Source organism: Haliotis rufescens, unplaced genomic scaffold (assembly GCF_023055435.1).
Source record: "Haliotis rufescens isolate VD_foot unplaced genomic scaffold, xgHalRufe1.0.p SCAF_16, whole genome shotgun sequence".
NCBI classification, from domain to species: domain Eukaryota; kingdom Metazoa; phylum Mollusca; class Gastropoda; order Lepetellida; family Haliotidae; genus Haliotis; species Haliotis rufescens.
The window spans coordinates 34,111,761-34,131,737 of record NW_025963846.1 but is presented as its reverse complement, the minus strand read 5'-3'; the positions used below and the strand labels follow the sequence as shown (position 1 = coordinate 34,131,737).

The 19,977-nt window shown below is 38.1% G+C and overlaps 1 protein-coding gene across 3 annotated transcripts in view; it reads right to left on the bottom strand.

The window, feature by feature from the left end:
• LOC124118028 (TBC1 domain family member 30-like) overlaps nt 1-19,977 on the bottom strand; it is a 129,247-nt gene that overhangs the window by 26,369 nt on the left and 82,901 nt on the right. For all 3 annotated transcript variants that reach the window (XM_048397156.1, XM_046480070.2, XM_046480071.2), the window contains one exon: nt 5,893-6,020. In XM_048397156.1, coding sequence (XP_048253113.1) covers nt 5,893-6,020 — 128 coding nt within the window. The remainder of the gene's footprint in view (nt 1-5,892; nt 6,021-19,977) is intronic.

The following is a 19,977-nucleotide window of genomic DNA, read 5'->3' as shown; positions in this document are numbered from 1 at the left end:
TGTCAATAGTTACCTGATGATTGATCACAAATCTCTTGTCTATAATGCATGTTAATAATAAACAAGCGTATAGTCGACGAAGTCATCTATATCCCCCGCCATTTTAACACGTTATGGTCCCAAACCAGGTAACTGACCCAACATTTTTCTTAAGCCATGTCAAAATAGCTGCAATGGAAATTCAAAAATAAACATTTATAAACTCCTTAATATCAAATGGCACCAGTTCAGTATGTGCCTAGTAGACATGCAAAGTTTTGTAAGAAAGTGTTTAATGGTTTTTGAGTTACGCTCCGGAAACGAACAGCACCCTTATAGAACCTAAGTCCAACTTGTTGCCATGGAAACGTAAAAAATAAAAAATTATAAAATTCCTAAATAGCAAAAGGCACCAGTTCAGCATGAGTCTGATAGACATGCAAAGTTTCGTGGAGAAATATTTAACGGTTTCTGAGTTATGCTCCGGAAACAATTTCGGGACGCACACACGGACGGAACCCATTTCTATATCCCCCGCCAACTTCGTTGGGGCGGAGGATAATTATATTAAATTATAGATTTATATAGAACATCTTATCCAGATGCTCCCTGTTCAAGGGTATTCTAGAATAAAGTATAAAAGAATTTGACAATCAACAGTAGCAACTATTCACTTCTGAAATATCAAGTTTTGTACGGGCAATGACATATCTCCTGAAGCACAGCCCCAGCATGGGCACGGGATTTCACTCCCCTATCATAATTCTATGGCAATATTGTGATTCCACATTGTCAAATATAATTGATACAACATATTGATACATATAATCTCATCTTAATGTCTAAAGCACACCAGCTTTCCGACATTTCAACAGTGAGCCACTTAAAAAACCTGAATTTCTGTGGAAAAGAATATTAACAGAATTTCTGCAACAGTAAAATTTCCATAACATTGACAATTCAGTATCGCTGCTGCTACTGCAACTTTCTGGAGGATCAAAATGAAATGAACAAAGCTTCCCTTCTAAAGCTTTCATCTCCTGACAATACCAGATCAGCCTTAATGTGAAATAATATTAACAAGATTTAAACTGCCAATCACACAGCATGTGGACAGGGTTCCGCTAATACAAAAAATCTTGTAGTTCTGTTAGCTTAAGAATCCAAACACAAGAGATAAATGAGACAGGCAGCTGTACATTTCAGCTCAGAAACAGCAATAAATCTGTCCACCAAGTCCTAACATGAAATGAAAATCTAACGTGTGTCCCGCGGAGGGAAATTGACGTATTTCTTCGACATTTTCGAGATCGATACAGAAACACTGAATACACAACAGCAAAGTTTTGGGGACAAAACATCTAAGCGATCGATTTAGAGCAATTGGGACCTGGACAGAACTTGCTATAATAGTGCCATTAGTTGAAAAGAAAACCAGTTTCATTGATTAATCACTATCCAAGAAGCAGAAACGTGACAGGATCACATGCTTAATGGCACAGAAAATGTTTAAATCAAATTTTGTTTCAAGGAATGATTTCACTTTTATTCTAACAGAGTTTTACCGCATACAAAATACAAATATAGAATAGACGCAAATATTTTACATCGTGACAAAATAAAGGATGTCTGTTTGTGTAGATTGATCAAAATTGTAGTGAGTGAGTGAGTTAAAATTTAATGTCGCATCGGCATTATTCCAGCCATATACTATGATATAGCGACGAGACCAAGTTTAATTTGTTAACAATTGAGTCATTCAAGCAAAGGAATATTTAAAATCAATTCATGCATACTATATTTAAAAACAATTTATGAAACATATTTGAGAATAACAATATAATACTGTTTAAAACACGGGCTATGGGCCACCAGTAGCCAAAGCTAGGCCACCTCGCTGGAGATCATGGGGACTTACAGTACCTCTGCTTCCTGCATGATATCCCAGCAGGTTTTACGTCATCACTTTAGCTACTGACGGTTGTGCACAATACTAGCCAATATTAAAAATTGTCAGCAATGAGTTGGCTTAAAATCACTGGTTAATGACAGTAACATCGATAGGATTATGTGTCACACAGGGGGACAATATTTTTCCGCTACGTTAACCTCCTGGACAGAGCCTTCAATAATGTAACTCGATAATAGCATCACACCAAATTTAAAAAACAAGCATTTAATTATTCACATACATATTTAAAATTTATTATACACACCAATTTCTTTCAAATAGCTGATAATGAGATGTCTGCTGACACGGGAAAAGAGATCTTTCAGATTTACGCTTTGATAATGTGAATCCCTTGCAACTGCAAAGTCTCAAAACTGTAGACTGCATTTTACATGTGAGTACCAATGGATGATTTTCTAAATCAAACATCTAAAATATTTCTCTTGGCATGTGCAATGACAACATAAGCATGATAAGTAAAAATATTTCTTGGTAATCAACCAGTGTTTGAAATAATTTTAAAACCCAACAAGACAGTCGGGTAGGTGACCTATAAGTGTTGCCTGCCCATCTTCAAAGTCGCCTGCCCATCTTCAAAGTCGCCTGCCCGCATTCAGACATTATAAATATTGAAAACTCACAAAAACTCAGACAAATCACGTCTTGATTCAGTTGAAATAATGCATACAATTCCTTGAGAATCTACAAACTGAGTGAGTGAGTGAGTGAGTTGGGTTTAACGCCGCTTTTAACAGTATTCCAGCTATAGAGCAGCGTGTCAGCTTAATGTGGGAGGAAAGCCCAAAGTGATGCAGGTCTCAGACGTTTACCACTTCGGTGAAACCCACGAGCACGGGTATGGTGCTGACAAACCTAGAAACATAATCGGGGCGAACCGGGATTCAAACCCACAATCATAGGTTTTTGGCGTGCCCAAGGGACGCAACTCTGCACAGCGAATCGCGGCGCCTTAGACGACTGGGCCACCCGTGCCCCCTCTATAAACTGAATACATAAAATTATCTGCCAGACAGTCTGGCCTGACAGGAAAGTTACCAGCCACGGGCAGGCAGGCAGGCAGTTAATTCGGACACTGAAATCAACTACAGCATACCAACATGTCTTGAAGCCCCATGTCAATGCCTTGGACCGTGTCCTAAATAGTTTTATCCGCCTACCAAGAAACACTGAACCACAAGTTTGTTCTAAAGAAAGTACACTACATTAATATCCCAAATACAAACATGACAACATTATGCAAGTGAGTGCATATCACTTTAGCACATTTCTTGAAGATAAACTTGATTACGTATCATTAAAGTCAAAGGTTTGTTGTTTGTTTGTTTGTTTGTTTGTTTGTTGTTTAATGCTGCATTCAGCAATATTCTAGCTATATGATGTCAGCCTGTTTATCGTGGAGTCTGGACCAGTCAAACCAGTGATTGATATCATGAGCAATGTCCAATGTTTTCAGGATACGATGACATACGGGGGCACAGGTGGCCAAGTCTTCGCGATTCCCTGTGCAGGGTTGCGCCAGAAACCTATGATTGTGGGTTTGAATCCCGGTTCGCCCCAATTATGTTTCTAGGTTTGTCAGCACCATACCCGTGCTCGTGGGTTTCACCGAAGTGGTAAACGTCTGAGACCTGCATCACTTCGGGCTTTCCTCCCACATTAAGCTGACGCGCTGTGATATTACTGGAATACTGTTAAAAGCGGGGTTAAACCAAACTCACTCACCTAGATGACATACAATTGCCTCTTAAAAGAAACAAAGATAATTTGGGGTCTAATATGGTTACATCCTCAATTATCCACTGTATCATCTGTTTTATAAAAATTAAAACCCTGGACCGATCTGCCACCAGACCTTCCCCTACATCTCTATCTCTCTTATCTCTTGGGGTAGCCTAGTGGTTTAAGTGTTTGCTCGTAATGTCGAAGACCCTGGTTCGATTCCCCAAATGGGTACAATGTGTGAAGCCCATGATATTGCTGGAATATTGCTTAAAGGCGTAAACCACACTCATTCTTCTCACCAACATAGCATAGAATTTCTAAAGCCTTCTAGAGTGACTTCTTAAAGCATTCAAATAAGATCTAATTTCAAAATGGCAGCCTTGTATAAGCAAGACCTTGATATATTACTGTATTCGACGTAATAAGCGCCCATGGCGCTCTCAAAATTAGAAATAGGTGGCTCAAATTAGAATATTATTTTGATGAAAAAAACATAGTTGAAAGATAAATTTCGCTGTTTATGCTGACAGCCTGAAATGTTTACGTAGGAAATAATTCTTGTCCTTTTCCTGATTTAAAGAGTTTTATTGTAAAACCAACCCCGTATTTGAGGATTTGGACATGAAACCAATGAATTATTACAATGTTTAACTTAACGCAAAAAAACAAACAAAACTTTTAATCATCTCCATTTCCTAAATATTCACAACCCATGCTTGCCTTAAAAGGTGACCATGCTTGTCGTAAGAGGCGACTAACGGGATCGGGGTCAGGCTCGCTGCCTTTGTTGATACATGTCATCGATCACAAATGTGTGGATCGATGCTCATGCTGTCAATCACTGGATTGTCTGGTCCAGACTCGATTATTTACAGACTGCCGTCATATAGCTGGAATATTGCTGAGTGAGGCGTTAAACAACAAACAAATCATAAAAACAAAAAACTGTAATGGACACATAAGACCCTGGATAATAAAACATAGAAATGAGAGAATCTTACGACTCTCATTGTCGGGCAAACACCCACACAAACACAGCAGTTCCTAATGGTATCGAAATAGTTCCCTCGAGACAGGGTGTTCTCCACACCTTCAACTGATGCTGTGATGGGCACTGCCATCATTGGTATCCGACACAGTAGAGTGATCTTCACAACTTTGGTAAGTAGAAATACCTTTAACCTCTTGGAATAATTTCTTTTTCTTATTACGGATACCTTTTGGGGCCATTTGTCTTTTTTATTTTTTTCGATACTATCATGAAATTTCAAGACACTAAGTTGAAATTTCAAGATACTGAGTTGAAATTTCAAGATGATTATTGGGAAATTTCAATTTAGCATGTATCTTGAAATTTCAACTTGTTGTCTTGAAATTTCAAGAAAAAAAACAAATGGCCCTAAAAGGCTTCCATATCTTATAATTCTAATTAATTTGTTCTTATAATTATACTGATATCAAAACTCAGATACATCAGTTTTTATCAATTATTTACAAGAATATGTTTAATGGCGCTCTAATTTGATAATTAGGCATTGAAATAAATATATCTAGAATGTTTTACGTCTCAAAATAAATATATCTAGAATGTTTTACGTTTCAAAACAAATATATCTTGAATGTTTTACGTTTCAAAACAAATATATCTTGAATGTTTTACGTTTCAAAATAAATATATCTTGAATGTTTTACGTTTCAAAATTTCAATATATGTCAGTATCCAGATATATCTGTAGGCGTGAGACTCTAAAACCATTTTGTGAAACCTTTAAATGGAACTGGTTTGGAAGCCAATATTGTGAAAACAGTTTTCCAGATACTTTGGAGGCATCGAGTGTTGCTCACATTTAATCATTTTGAATGAGAATTTCATGTTTTCTTTGGGTATTCAATATATTTGGATTTCTTGAGTCCAATCCACTGGGTATTCTAAAATCAAGGAGTTCGACATTTTTAAAAATAATTTCAGGAGAAAGGCCTCACTTGGTTTACATATCATAGTTTAATGTGCACTTGCGGTACTGATTTGGTCGTCATTTTGACTTTTTGATAGTCACTTTGCCTGGGCTTCCTTGAAAGGAATATACAAATGCCATTTCTAAAACGCCATCACCAGTAATAAAAGCTGAGCCATGTTACAAAAATTATATTTAATGATAAAATAAAGTACGATAAAGTTAAAAGGAAGCTCACAGACATGAAATGGGCAAGAAATATACCTTTTTCCTGAATTCCTGCGGTATTCCCAAGGGTAACCTAGCAACTGCCTTCATGGCATCCTTCCACTGCTCAAAGGCACTCTCTCCAGGGGGGGGCTGAATTGAGAACCGCATCCTAGTATCGATTTCTGAAAAAAGGAAACGCCAAAATGTAATCATGGTCTATTAGATATGCATGGGATTCAGTCTCCGGGAAGCATCCTCAAACAAGATCCTGATAAAACACAACCAAAATTAATATTAACTGACACTGGAAATTAGGAAAATAATCAGGCGAGTGTCAGTTTGATTTAATTCTCAGGGTCTGTTTCTGACCATGCGCTCTTATCAGGGTAATGCAATAAATATCCATGGCAGAAGGTATGAGAACCCACCACAATAGGACCCGAGAGCTGTTATTAAGAGGAACTGACAACGAACAACGAAAGTGGTCGTAACAGAACAATTTCCATGCACTTAGCGAACATGCCGTGTTTGAAAGATTTCTCTTTTGTATTATGTTGCGACACAGACCCCGCAATGGCAACTGTGAGACAAAAATGTGTCTAGCACTCACGATGCTCAATCTTCTCCTCCTCAAGGTATTATACAAATTCCTAAAATTGCTTTTCGGTATGCTAAAATTGGTTGTTTTTTAACGGCTCTTCGGAAGCAGAGGAACTCATTTCTGAAACGTCAGCTTAGCAGATTTGACACACATGAAATAGTTCTTGTCCTTTTCCGGAATTTAATCATCCTGATTTAAAGAGTTTTATTGTAAAACCGACACCGTATTTGAGGATTTGGACATGAAACCAATGAATTATTACAATGTTTAACTTTAGGTAAAAAACAAACAAAACTTTTAATCATCTCCATTTCTAAAATATTCACAACCTGATCAACAACGACAGAGTGTAGCATCCGAAGCAGTTCCACGGCCTTAAAATGGGGTTTTGTTTCAAGAATAATAATATTGTCTTTTCTCAACACAATGATTGATGTTCACCAACCATGACTGACATATTTTTATTCAATAAATGAATCTGGATGCATAAACCATAAATGTTTATACCCCTCCAGTACAGAGTAATAGAAACAAAATGATTTTTTTCAAGTAATGTTGATACAAGTAGGGTATATTTATATACATTAAAACAGAACAAAAACGAGTGGTCACAGTTTGGAGCAGCTGGAAAAGTGTTTAATTATAAAGAAAAGCAAGTCATTAACTATTTAATTCTTAATACTTGTATTAAAGTATGAATTAAATCTTATGTTATTACATCAGCGCAAATCTACCAGAACCTAAATATCTAAATTGACAGATATTGTTTCATTTCCATTCCCATAAAGCCCTGAAATTAAAATGTGACCTTTTAAATACAAAGACGAATCATTTCCTAAAATATTGTAGTTAGGGCATGTCAAATGTAAAAATAAAAAAAGCAGTATATCTTCAAAGGGATAGCCACAAGAGCACGATGTATCCGAGATGTGTCTTTCAAGCCGATGGAACTTTAAATCGCTACAACCGAGTCTGAGGCAAGAATGGATTATCTGACACAATCTGGTACCAAGGTTAAGTTAAAATGTCAGGGTATGAAACTCCCCAAAATTTCAGCCAGACCACAGGACTGGCTAGCTGAAATACTTGCCAGCCCTGACCAAAACCCGCCTGCCCACTATAATCATATGTTTCTCAGGATAAGCTAACGGGGTTTCTTTTTGGTTACATTTTATCATTCATCTTTACATGTGAATTAATGCTTATCATCGAGAAATATTTAGAATATTTTCACATATGAAATATAACCCGACTGTCGGGCAGGGGGGTTTGAAAATCTGGCAGCCCGAGTTGAAATCAACCCATCTCGGACGGTCGGGCAGGCAGGTATTTCGAACACTGAAAATGTATAATAGTAAGTTGAAGAATCCTTGTCCTTGTCTTGTCTTCATCAGTACCCTCACTTATATTACCCAAACGTGGAGTAAAAACAGAATTCAAATTTACTCAAATTTAGATCAAATAATATTAATGACAGACCAGTGTCCGTTATCATCAACATTAAATACAGGAGTTAAGGACAACCTGATTCTTTCATATTACTATAGTTAATCATGTCATGCCATGATTAACTATAGTAATATGAAAAAATCAGGTTGTTCTTGACCTTTTTTGAGTAGTATAAAAAGCAATATAATACATAAAACATCTACTGATCATACAATGGACCCCCATTTTATTCCTTCAACAAGACTTCAAAATAGAGACTCCAAAAAATAGAAAAGTGGCAACAAATATAAAGGACATGCATTATTTGATTAACGAAATGTTTTAAAACATTAAACGAGACAAACCACTCACATGGTAACATATTCAGATTAATTTTTGAAGAACAAAGAGAAATCAAAGTAAAAATATAGTACCAGTTCTTCTATTGTTAAACAACTGCCTGAGACGTGTGTGATTCTTCATATTGAGTCAGTGTCAGAGTGGCGGATCAGTATAGCTTATCACAATACCTACATGATGGGTGTGGATAGAGCTTGACATCTCGTCCATAACAACAATTAGTCTGTTACACCAGGAAGGTATTAAAGTCATATCGCATTAGCTGTCTATTTCACAATAGCTGGAGGCCATGTAGGACAGTAGATACCTCTGTGTTAACCAACAGATTGTGTTAGCCTGAGCTTAGCTTCAGGGCCTGTGTTTTGTAAGAGCTTTTAGGGAGCGGTTTTATTGACTTTTAAGATTAGGTGAGGTGAAATTAGGTTTAACGTCGCATCCAAGATAATTGCACTTATATAGCGACATATAGTATGTGTGTGTGTGTGGCTGCTTGTACTAGTCCGGACTGATGCTGATTTATAGTGCTAGCTCACCGAGATACCATGCCGCAGTTTAACATGAATACCCCACTCAGACACAGTATACTGACTCCGAGCCGATGAGTCCTTGTTTTAGCCCCTTAATGCCGAGCGCCAGACAGGGTAACAACAAGTACCATCTTTTAACGTCTTTTTGTATGACGAGGCTGGGGACCGAACCCTGGACCTTCCGCTCTCCGGGCGGACGTTCTACCACAAGACCACGGAGGCGGTCACCTCCGTATAGCGATATGTACGATACATTACATTACTTGTAGTGGTGTACAAATACATCACTAATAACAGACTTTAAATGCTAAATGAAACTGTTCAACAAACAGCTTACATGGATTCTCTTACAAGTATTTCACAGTTAGATAACATTCACAGCGCCCTCTAGCCTATATGTTTCCGCCATACAATATCCCATCTTCGGTCTCTGAAATTTAGAAACAAATGATTCAGGTTGCCATTCACCTACAACAAGAAAGAAGTAAGACGAGTTCTATGGATGAACAACTTCTTTATTACAATTGGTGCGACGTTTCGGTGTAGATCCTAACACCTTTATCAAGCAAGTGATGGATAGGGCTAAACAACATAGGTATATATACACTTATTGACATCTCCATCATCTCCATCAGTTAGCTTGTTTACTCTGCTAGTATACTCTGTGTTCATCAGTCATCCACTGGCTTCCAATTAGCTTAATCACCTCTCTGTGCCCATCACTAGTCACTGTAACAACTTAGATGTCAATAAGTGTATATATACCTATGTTGTTTAGCCCTATCCATCACTTGCTTGATAAAGGTGTTAGGATCTACACCAAAACGTCGCACCAATTGTAATAAAGAAGTTGTTCATCCATAGAACTCGTCTTACTTTATCACTCCAACTTCTAAATGCCACTCAAAGAAACAAGAAAGAATGTCAGCTTATGAAAGAAAAGTAATGTATCAAGATACAAATTATATCGAGCCCTTAGTATCGGGATACGTATCATATCACAACCCTACTGTATCATTACACCTGATTTTTTTTGTAGTCAATGCAGACCAAGGTATCTTACAAGTTGTCGACTGGTCCCGAGGGGTACTTGCTTTGATGCTCCCCGAGCAGGTATGTCTTACGCATGCTTTCACCGGAATCGGTAAGAATACTAAAGTTAGGCATGTATCCATTTCGCTCATCTTAGAACATAAATAACCAGATATGTCACAATAACTGATGCACAGAACATACAAAATTTATTTGGTTTTGTTTATCCAAACCTGACCGAATAAAAATAAATTGTATCATTAAATGCTGACATTTAAGAAATTGCTTTTTCACATTTCCATTTGTGATTCAAGCTAAATATAGGATCTTCTGAATATCTTTTCTATGGAAACATGAATTCATAATTATTGTAGAAATATTTCAAGATATTTTTATAGATTTTCGATATATATTTAGCTAAAAAGAATTCACGTAGTTGACATTTCATGAAATATTCTGAGACATCAAAGGTTAATGTCTGAAGTCTTCTATTCAAACAACAATAGTTAATGTCACATGGTGTTCTTATGTTTCTTCATGACCTATCCATCTGTGTAATGTTAGCTGCCTGAATTTGTTTATAATTATAGCCATCAGAGGATTTCACATGTGTGCTTATATTCCAACAAATCATTTATTGGTCCTGTTATCAGTGATATATATTTGTTTGTTTGTTTGTTTGTTTAACGCTGCACCCAGCAATATTCCAACTATATGATGGCTGTCTGTGAATAATCGAGTCTGGACCAGACAATCCAGTGATTAACATCATGAGCATCGATAAGCGTAATTGGGATACAATGACATGCATCAACCAAGTCAGCAAGCCTGACCACCCGGTCCTGTTAGTCGCCTTTTACGACAAGCATAGTCACCTTTTATGGCAAGCATGGGTTGCTGAAGACCTATTCTACCCCGGATCTTTACAGGTACAGTGAAATATAAGTCATCTGGGCCAAGCCAGGACACTAATTATAACCATATTGACATGAATTGTGAAATGTTTTAATTTCAATTTAGGAATTTTTACCGACAATTGCTGCAGACATGGTCATCGGCCGCTGAGAAGGTCAAGATAAATCCATGAATACCCAAATGGTCCAGTCAAATAAAAATATCAGACATGCTCAAATGTCTACCAAATAGCCTTTTTAATTTCTTACACCTTTCGGACGAGTTTAGGACTTTTAACATGATATGGCTACAAGGCCGAGTAAAAAGGTTGATTTTTAAACTACTATATTCCGAGTTGTCACACACCTCTATATTCCCAGTTGTCACACGCCTCTATATTCCCAGTTGTCACACGCCTCTATATTCCCAGTTGTCACACGCCTCTATATTCCCAGTCGTCACACGCCTCTATATTCCCAGTTGTCACACGCCTCTATATTCCCAGTTGTCACACACCTCTATATTCCCAGTTGTTACACATCCAGGGAGGTGGCCAGGAGGGGATTAATTAAGAAGCCACCTACTGATTATTGTCCAGTCCTAACTGATGGACACAGGATTACTACAGAGACCAAGCTCTAGTCCAACATCAGTTACAGTGCATCATTTCCTACCGAAAAATGATTCTGATGTGAAAATATTTAAAATATGACAAAATTATGTTTCTTTATGTTTGCATAATTTACCCAACTATTAAGAGTTATGTCCCTTTTATGCCTCTCCTATTCACCAATCAGATTCCACCTCTAGTATCACTTGCATTTGCTTCAAACAAAATGGCGGCGCCCAGTCAAGACGATCTGATCGATAATCAAGATCTATATTGTGATTAAACGGATCTTACATCACGAAGTGCATCAAATCACGTTAGCACCTTGATTAAAAACGTGAAAAGGTTTAGAAAATAACGAGTTGGCGGTGCACATGCTTTGCAAATCCTGCAATCATCCGAAATCTGCACGACAGTTTTATAATCGGATTTCCATTTCGTTGCACGATTTTGATTCGACTGTGCATAGACTCGTTAGTCCAGCCAAAATGTAACTCCATAATTCCAGCCTATTTCGGCAAGGGTGGAAACTGAACTTTTACAGTCAGTTAACTCACTTGCCTCATGGATGTACCCAGTGTAGACCATTGGAAGAATATGAATACATGACACTCGTTTATTGATAACAACTTCATTTCGTGGCTACTTCTTGCCCCTACATCAGGTGAGGTGAGGTGAGGTGAGGTGAGGTGAGGTGAGGTGAGGTGAAATTGGGTTTAACGTCACATCCAAGATTATTGCACTTAATTACATAGCAACGTGCATGTACAAGTGTGCGTGCATGTATTAGTCCGGACACATGCCGACTTTATAGTGCTAGCCCACTGAGATAACATGCCGCAGTTTAACATGAATACCCCACTAAAACACAGTATACTGACGCCGAGCCAACCAGTCCTTGTTTTAGCCCCTTAATGCCAAGCACCAGGCAGAGAAACAACAAGTACCATTTTTTAACGTCTTATGGTATGACACAGCCGGGGATCAAACCCCGGACCTTTCCCTCTACCGCTAGACCACGGAGGTGGTCTTAGTAAGTGTAGAGTTTTTATAGATATATGATTGATAAGGTGGGATTAATGTACAAAGATAACAACAATGACAAAGCCAATGAGATTAATAGGAAAAGCCAATTAAGTACAATGACGGCCGATCAGTGCAAGTAGGTTAATCCATGCAAGAAAATCAATGCCTCTATGACATTAATTTGCATACTGTGTCCAAACAGGTTCATATGAACTGCCACTGTAGACACTATAGCGTGACACAAACCTATCAACAGACTCCTAGGACAGGCTTTGCTTGAATGTGCATCTAATGGCAGGTTGTGTAAGCCGGTTATTGGATTCCGTCCACAGCCTCTCACCCAGCAAGTCCTCAACAGAAGCCTAATCTAATGTGATTAATTCATACTATTCAAAAGAAGTTAAAGAACACTGACTTGTTTTTATATGACTATAGTAAGTCTGTCATGGTGCTGTGCTTGTGTAAATCTGATTGGACCTGAGATTGGTGCCACCCGTTCCCTCTGAAAGTTGGCAAAATATGGAATCAGTTGATGATTGTCCAAATTGGGGGGAAACAGACAGCTCAGCGTCATACATGGCACTATGAGTGAGTGAGTGAGTGAGTGAGTGAGTGAGTGAGTGAGTGAGTGAGTGTTTTTAGCATTATTCCAGCACTATCATGGCGGGGGACACACCAGAAATGGGTGAGAGAGAGAAATCGTTGATGATGAAAGGAGTCAAACAATTATTTATGATCACAAAAAATAATTTTGTAATTGACAACATTTAAAACTATACTACTCCAACAAAGTTCAGGACTACTCAATATTACCATTTTTAATCTATTAACTATAACTTCTCAATATTACCATTTTTAATCTATTAACTATAACTACTCAATATTACCATTTTTAATCTATTAACTATAACTTCTCAATATTACCATTATTAATCTATTAACTATAACTACTCAATATTACCATTATTAATATATTAACTATAACAACTCAATATTACCATTATTAATCTATTAACTATATTTACTCAATATTATCATTATTAATCTATTAACTATAACTACTAAATATTACCATTATTAATCTATTAACTATAACAACTCAATATTACCATTATTAATCTATTAACTATAACAACTCAATATTACCATTATTAATCTATTAACTATAACAACTCAATATTACCATTATTAATCTATTAACATGATTAACTTTGAATAATATTAACCCTCTAGTAACCAGCGTATCACCAGTGATACACAGATTCTAAATTCTTCTGAGTCAGCTTAATAAACATATGAGATGTAAACAAATCCTTCTGTAGTTTCACAAATTGATATATTTTCAGATCATATTTCATTTTGTAGTGAAGTCCTAATTTTATATCTAACTTGGCACTTCCTGTTTTGGTCTTCTTGACATGTGCTCATGGTGCCAAAAAGGGTATGACGTCAATCCATCGACATCAAGGTAAAGGCAACTTAAATGTGTATATAAAGTATTGTTTTCGATTCTTTAATAGTTTTGTTTATAAGTAGATGTCATTATTTGGTGAAAATAATTGTATTTTGTGACATACAACCAAATAAAAAACATCTGTATCACCAGTGATACAATGGGACATGTTATTTTTCTTTGTATCAGCAGTGATACATTTTGGATATTTAAAGAATCTTAGATTTATTTGCTTGAAAGCTACGTCCGTGGCTGGAGGCCTTGAAAGAGAGATGTAAGGAGATCCCACATGAAGAACATAGTGCTGTGGATGAAGTTATGATCCCGTTCAAAGGGAAGTCCTCGGTGAAACAATACATGAGGAACAAACCTCACAAGTGGGGGTTCAAGATGTGGGGCAGAGCTGGGGCCTCAGGAATATTGTATCAATTTGAGGTGTACCAAGGAGCAGCCATGAATGTTAAGGAACGCTCCCCACTTGGCATGACAGGTGAGGTAGTCATACGTATGACATCAACAATTCCTGAAGGTCTAAACTACAAGGTTTTTGCAGACAACCTTTTCACTTATCTAGATTTTGGTGGACCAGTTGAACAAGCGAGGAATCCTCTTTGTTGGAACAGTGAGGATGAACAGGCTGAAAGGGTTTAAACTGAAAGACCAGAAGACCCTAAAGAAAGAAGGTCGTGGAAGTATGGACTCCAAAGTAGAGTTCAACACTGGTGTGATTGCACTGAGGTGGTATGACAACCGCACAGTTGATCTGGTTTCATCCTATGTTGGAAAGGAACCTGTGCGTGAAGTGAAGCGCTTTGACAGAAAGGAGAAGAAGAATATCATGGTCACCTGTCCCAAGATAGAACAGGAATATAACACATTCATGGGAGGAATAGACCTGCTGAATTCTCTGACATTTCTGTACAAACCTGGAGTCAAATCAAGGAGATGGTACATGTACATCTGGTTCCATACCCTCCACATTGCATTGGTTAATGCCTGGCTTCGCTACCGCAGACACAGCAAACTTCTTGGTGTCCCTCATCACATGAAGCTATGTACATTTCAAGGACGCATAGCTGGCAGTTTGGTGTCCTGGAAGCAGACCGTTGGCCGTCCTCGAGCTACTGACTTCAGTACTCCACCATCACGCACAGTAAGACGTGGTCTCTTGCCTGCAGAAGTCCGTTTGGACCAAGTGTCTCACCTTCCTGAGTGGGCTGTCAAACGTGGATGATGCAAGAACAGAAACTGCGCATCCCTCACATATGTGATGTGCTCTAAATGCAGAAATGCAGAGAGTATGCAGGCTTTGTCAAAGAGAGGAACTATTTTGCACACTTCCACATTTGTAAATAGACTCTTGTAATTGATCAAAAGAACCTGTTTCAGTGAGAGAAATAACCAGCATGAGTTTTGTTACTGTTTGGAGTCAGTCAGTGACTGTCTTTGTGCTTCTGCAAAGTGTTTTAGGATTTGTCGTTAATCACTGAAAGTGATTATACAGTTTGCATTTCATTCAATTATTTCACTGTATTTATTTTTCATGTTGCTCAGGATTTCTAGAGGAAAAATGGTTGTGTTCATTCAATAGAAAATGATAGAATAATAAGCCAAAATAATCTCTTATCTATGTTTTGGTTGTTATTATTTAGATGTTTGGCATGAGTGCTGAGTTCCAGTACGTATCACAGGTGATACATGGCAAACCCAAAACACTTATACCCATCGTATCACAGGTGGTACAAACAAAATTTTGTAAACAATTGAACAAACAGTGGAAATCAACACATCTCTGTCTTAGTTTGACCACAGGTGTGTCAAATTAGGATTTTAAGAATTTTTGGACAACTAGAAATAGTTCTGGTTACTAGAGGGTTAAAGAATCAGGTGATCCTTGACTTCTTCTGAGTAGTATATATGGCAGATGCCTGTAAAATGGAAACAATTTGATTGAAAGCAAACCAGTGACTGCTCGTGTGAGTACAGTGTCTCGTTTGCCAGCATGTCACAGTTGATAGCCACATCCAGAGGCCAGTATGACGTCCAGTGCCCAACTTTTGATAGCTTTAAAAAAGATTAAGGTTTACTCCCTCATGTATTCATATCAAATCATCAGTTGCAAAATATTTACATTATAATGTTTAGTGTGTGAAGCCGCACTCAGCAAAATCCCAGATATATCATGGTGGGGGTAAATAATGTCTGGATCAGACAAACCAGTGATTGACATAATGAACAATGTCCAGAGCAGTCTGAGTCCAATACCACACACTGACCAAGTCAAGTCACAGATCCTAACCACAAGGTCCAATAAGTGACCTCTTATGAAAGCATTGGTTGTTGGAGACCTGATCTAACGCAGAATCCCCACAGTGGACATGTTGTTGGTTTATTGTTTAACGCCGCACTCATCAATATTGCAGTTATATGACGGCGGTCTGTAAATAATCGAGTCTGGACCAAGCAATCCAGTGATTGACATCATGAGCATCGATCCACGCAATTGGGATCGATGACATGTCAACCAAGTCAGAGAGCCTGACCACCTGATCACTTTTGTCGCCTTTTACGACAGGCACAGTCGCCTTTTATGGCAAGCATGGGTTGCTGAAGACCTATTCTAACCCGGAATCTTCACGGGTCCACCTTTTACAGCAAGCATGGGTTGGTGAAGACCTATTCTTCCCCGGATCTTGGGACCAGGGGAAGAAACAAAGAGAATAGTGCCCCAGGGATCGAATAATCCATCTTCTATTTGCACTTACTTCACAATGCATTCATTTAAATAACATCACACACTTGAACATTCATAAATACACAGCCAAACACATTAAACAAGAATTCATACATAATTATTCTAATGAGTGTACTCAGTGTACATCTATAGCAAGTCTTCTGGTGCTGAAGCAATTTTGATATGAATTATTAAAAATATACCTCACTGAAAGATAAACTCCTGACAATCAGAATGACAATTGAATACAGACAAGCACCTGTTGCAGAACAAAGTATCCTTGTTTCATCCCTCAAAGAGATCAATATCAGATAAATAACGGGTCCACACGATGAGATCATAATCCATTAACATCTAAGATAACACAGCAGTAGTCGTGGACTTCAGTGAGTCACTGACTTGTCTATGTATCAGCCTAAGTCCTTCCACTCCACTCAGCAAATACATTCATCTCCCATCACCAGATAGTCACGAGGGAGTAATGGAAGCTGTGGACTGTGAGGTTTACAGAAAACAGTTTGTACTGAAGATATGGGTAGACTGCTATTAAGTGATACTTTCTACACTGTGGGACTTGGGTTAGAATTGGTCCCTGGTAACCGAAGCTTGTCATAGGAGGTGGTTTAGTGAGTGAGTGAGTGAGTGAGTGAGTGAGTGAGTTGGGTTTAACGCCGCTATTAACAGTATTCCAGTTATATCGCGGCGTGTCAGCTTAATGTGGGAGGAAAGCCGGAAGTGATGCAGGTCTCAGACATTTACCACTTCGGTGAAACGTGCGCATGCGTGCTAGCCCACTGAGATATAATCCCCAGTTTAACATGAATACCCCAGACAGACACAGTATACTGACTCCTAGGTCATATTGCATTAGATGTCTATGTCACAATACCTGGAGGCCATGTAGACCCCTCTGTGTTTTCCAACAGATTGTGTTAGCTTCAGGGCATGTGTTTTGTAAGAGCTTTTAGGGGGCAGTTTTATTGAGTTTTAAGAGTTGAGTTGAGTTGAGTTGAGTTGAGGTGAGGTGAGGTGAGGTGAGGTGAGGTGAGGTGAAATGGGGTTTAACGTCGCGTCCAAGATTATTGCACTTATATAGCGACGTGCATGTACGTGTGTGTGTGTATTTGTGTGGCTGCTTGTACTAGTCCGGACTGATGCCGATTTATAGTGCTAGCCCACTGAGATATAATCCCCCAGTTTAACATGAATACCCCACTGAGTGAGTGAGTGAGTATAGTTTTAAGCTGCTTTTAGCAATAATAACACCGAGTTCCCAGAGACTCTTGTGTGATAGATGAAGCCAACATTTATCAAAGAAAATATCTGCTTGTAAAATATCTTTGCTACTACATGTTATACACCATTTGAAAGGTCCATATCCTATGGTTTATAAATATGAAAGTTACGTTTTACACTTTATTTAAAATAATGCATTTACAACTTAATTAAGTTCATTATAAATAAAAAATGTAAGCTAACACGTTGTTAACATCCAGATTAAGGACCAAGGAAGCGAAAACTTAACGATTTTCGGCAAATGTAAGATTTCATAAAATCGGAAAACCGGCCTACGGTGTTGAAAGACTGTCACAAGCATCAGATTCGGATGATGCTGTCTCACCTGGAAGCCTCACCTGGAAGCCGCACCGAGAGAGAGTTCAGTATATATCCCTACACGAGCACCCACCTGACCTGGTGTCTATTTCTAATTCATCACAGTAAGCCAGGCACAGAAGCATTGATGAAAAATTAATTAGGTTTCAGTATAGTTTCAATCTTCATTAAGACTCACCAGTTTATAATCAATTTGGTTTCCGAATTTAAATACGTGGAGTCAATATGTTCCTGTTATGGCTAAAGTTAGCAGTAGACTTCCAGTATCCCATTTCAACAGTTTTCTCAGTATGTCATTGAAGCAGTTATTTTCTAGGGACCTAGGATGGAAACAGAAGCTTACTGCAGTCTCCAACACACTAGTTACCACAAAATATTATTATTAATTCAGGACTGACATGGAGACATTCATTGAAAACTGTTTCTGGTTCAGGAGACTAGATAATCCCTGCCATACTTCCAAAATAACTGTTGACAGTATACATAAAAACTTGTCCTTTCATACAACTTCTGACCCCTGAAGATCCCGGGGTAGAACAGGTCTTCAGCAGCCCATACTTGCCCTCAAAGGCGACTATGCTTGTGTAGATGGCGACTAACTTGGATCGAGGTCAGGCTTGCTGACGTGGTTGATGCATGTCATCGATTTCAATTGCGTGGATCGATGCTCATGATGTCAATCACTGGATTGTCTGGTCCAGACTCGATTATTTACAGACCACCATCATATAGCTGGAATATTTCTGAATGTGGGGTTAAACAAAAACAAAAGAACAAAAATTATACACCTACCAAATAAACCACTCTGAAGATGCATTCCCGAATGTCACTAAACAGTCACAGCTAAATGCAATACACTACCCCAAACAATTGTTCGGTCTTGAGCTGTTGGTTGATCCTGGTACCTCCTAATTTCAGCAAAACCAGATGAAATGACACAAGTCAGTGAGATAATCTCGACTGTATTAAGATCTGGTGGTATTTTTTTTTTGATGCTTTTATTTAGGTAATGAGGCCACCGGCCCATTATACACTGCAGAGCATGATGGCATACAAATGTGACAGAGCGCTGAATTATAAGATTTACAATGCAGTGTTCAAACTGTTAATATTGGAGTTAATTATATGACACAGGTATTCCCTTGAAAATGGAATTACGTTTCTTACCAGCAAGAAATACATATTTTGCTAAATTGTTGCAAATACTTTGATTAGTCGAGCTGAATAATAAGAACATTTTCTCACGACTTGGAAACATGTGATAATAATTGGGTATGAGATTAGACCGCAGATCAAGATAGAACGGACACACCATACAAAAGTGGAACTCATCTTCGATAGCACTTACAACACAGAGGGGACAGAAACGTTCATGTCTTGGTATATTATGATATCTGCCTGTTTCAACCATAAGACGATGATTGGATCCGAGAAAATTCAAGATATTAATTCGAAATAATGTTACATCAATAAATCGAATCCAGTTATTATATGAAAATTTATCCCTTACTGCAGAGAACAATTCAAGCTTAGAACAAGATTCACAATTATTGTGCAACACTTGATTTTCAATGTCTACGCTCCTTTGCCTAAACTGATGTAAGAATAAGTCAGATCTACCAACACCCTGTTGTAGCCATACCTCTGCAAATTCCCGAATGTCACTAAACAGTCACAGCTAAATGCAATACACTACCCCAAACAATTGTTCGGTCATGAGCTGTTTGTAGTTCCTGGTACCTCCTAATTTCAGCAAAACCAGATGAAATGACACAAGTGAGTGAGATAATCTCGACTGTATTAAGATCTGGTGGTAAACTGGTCACAGTATGCTCACAGTGGCCTATTGATTTCTGGGTC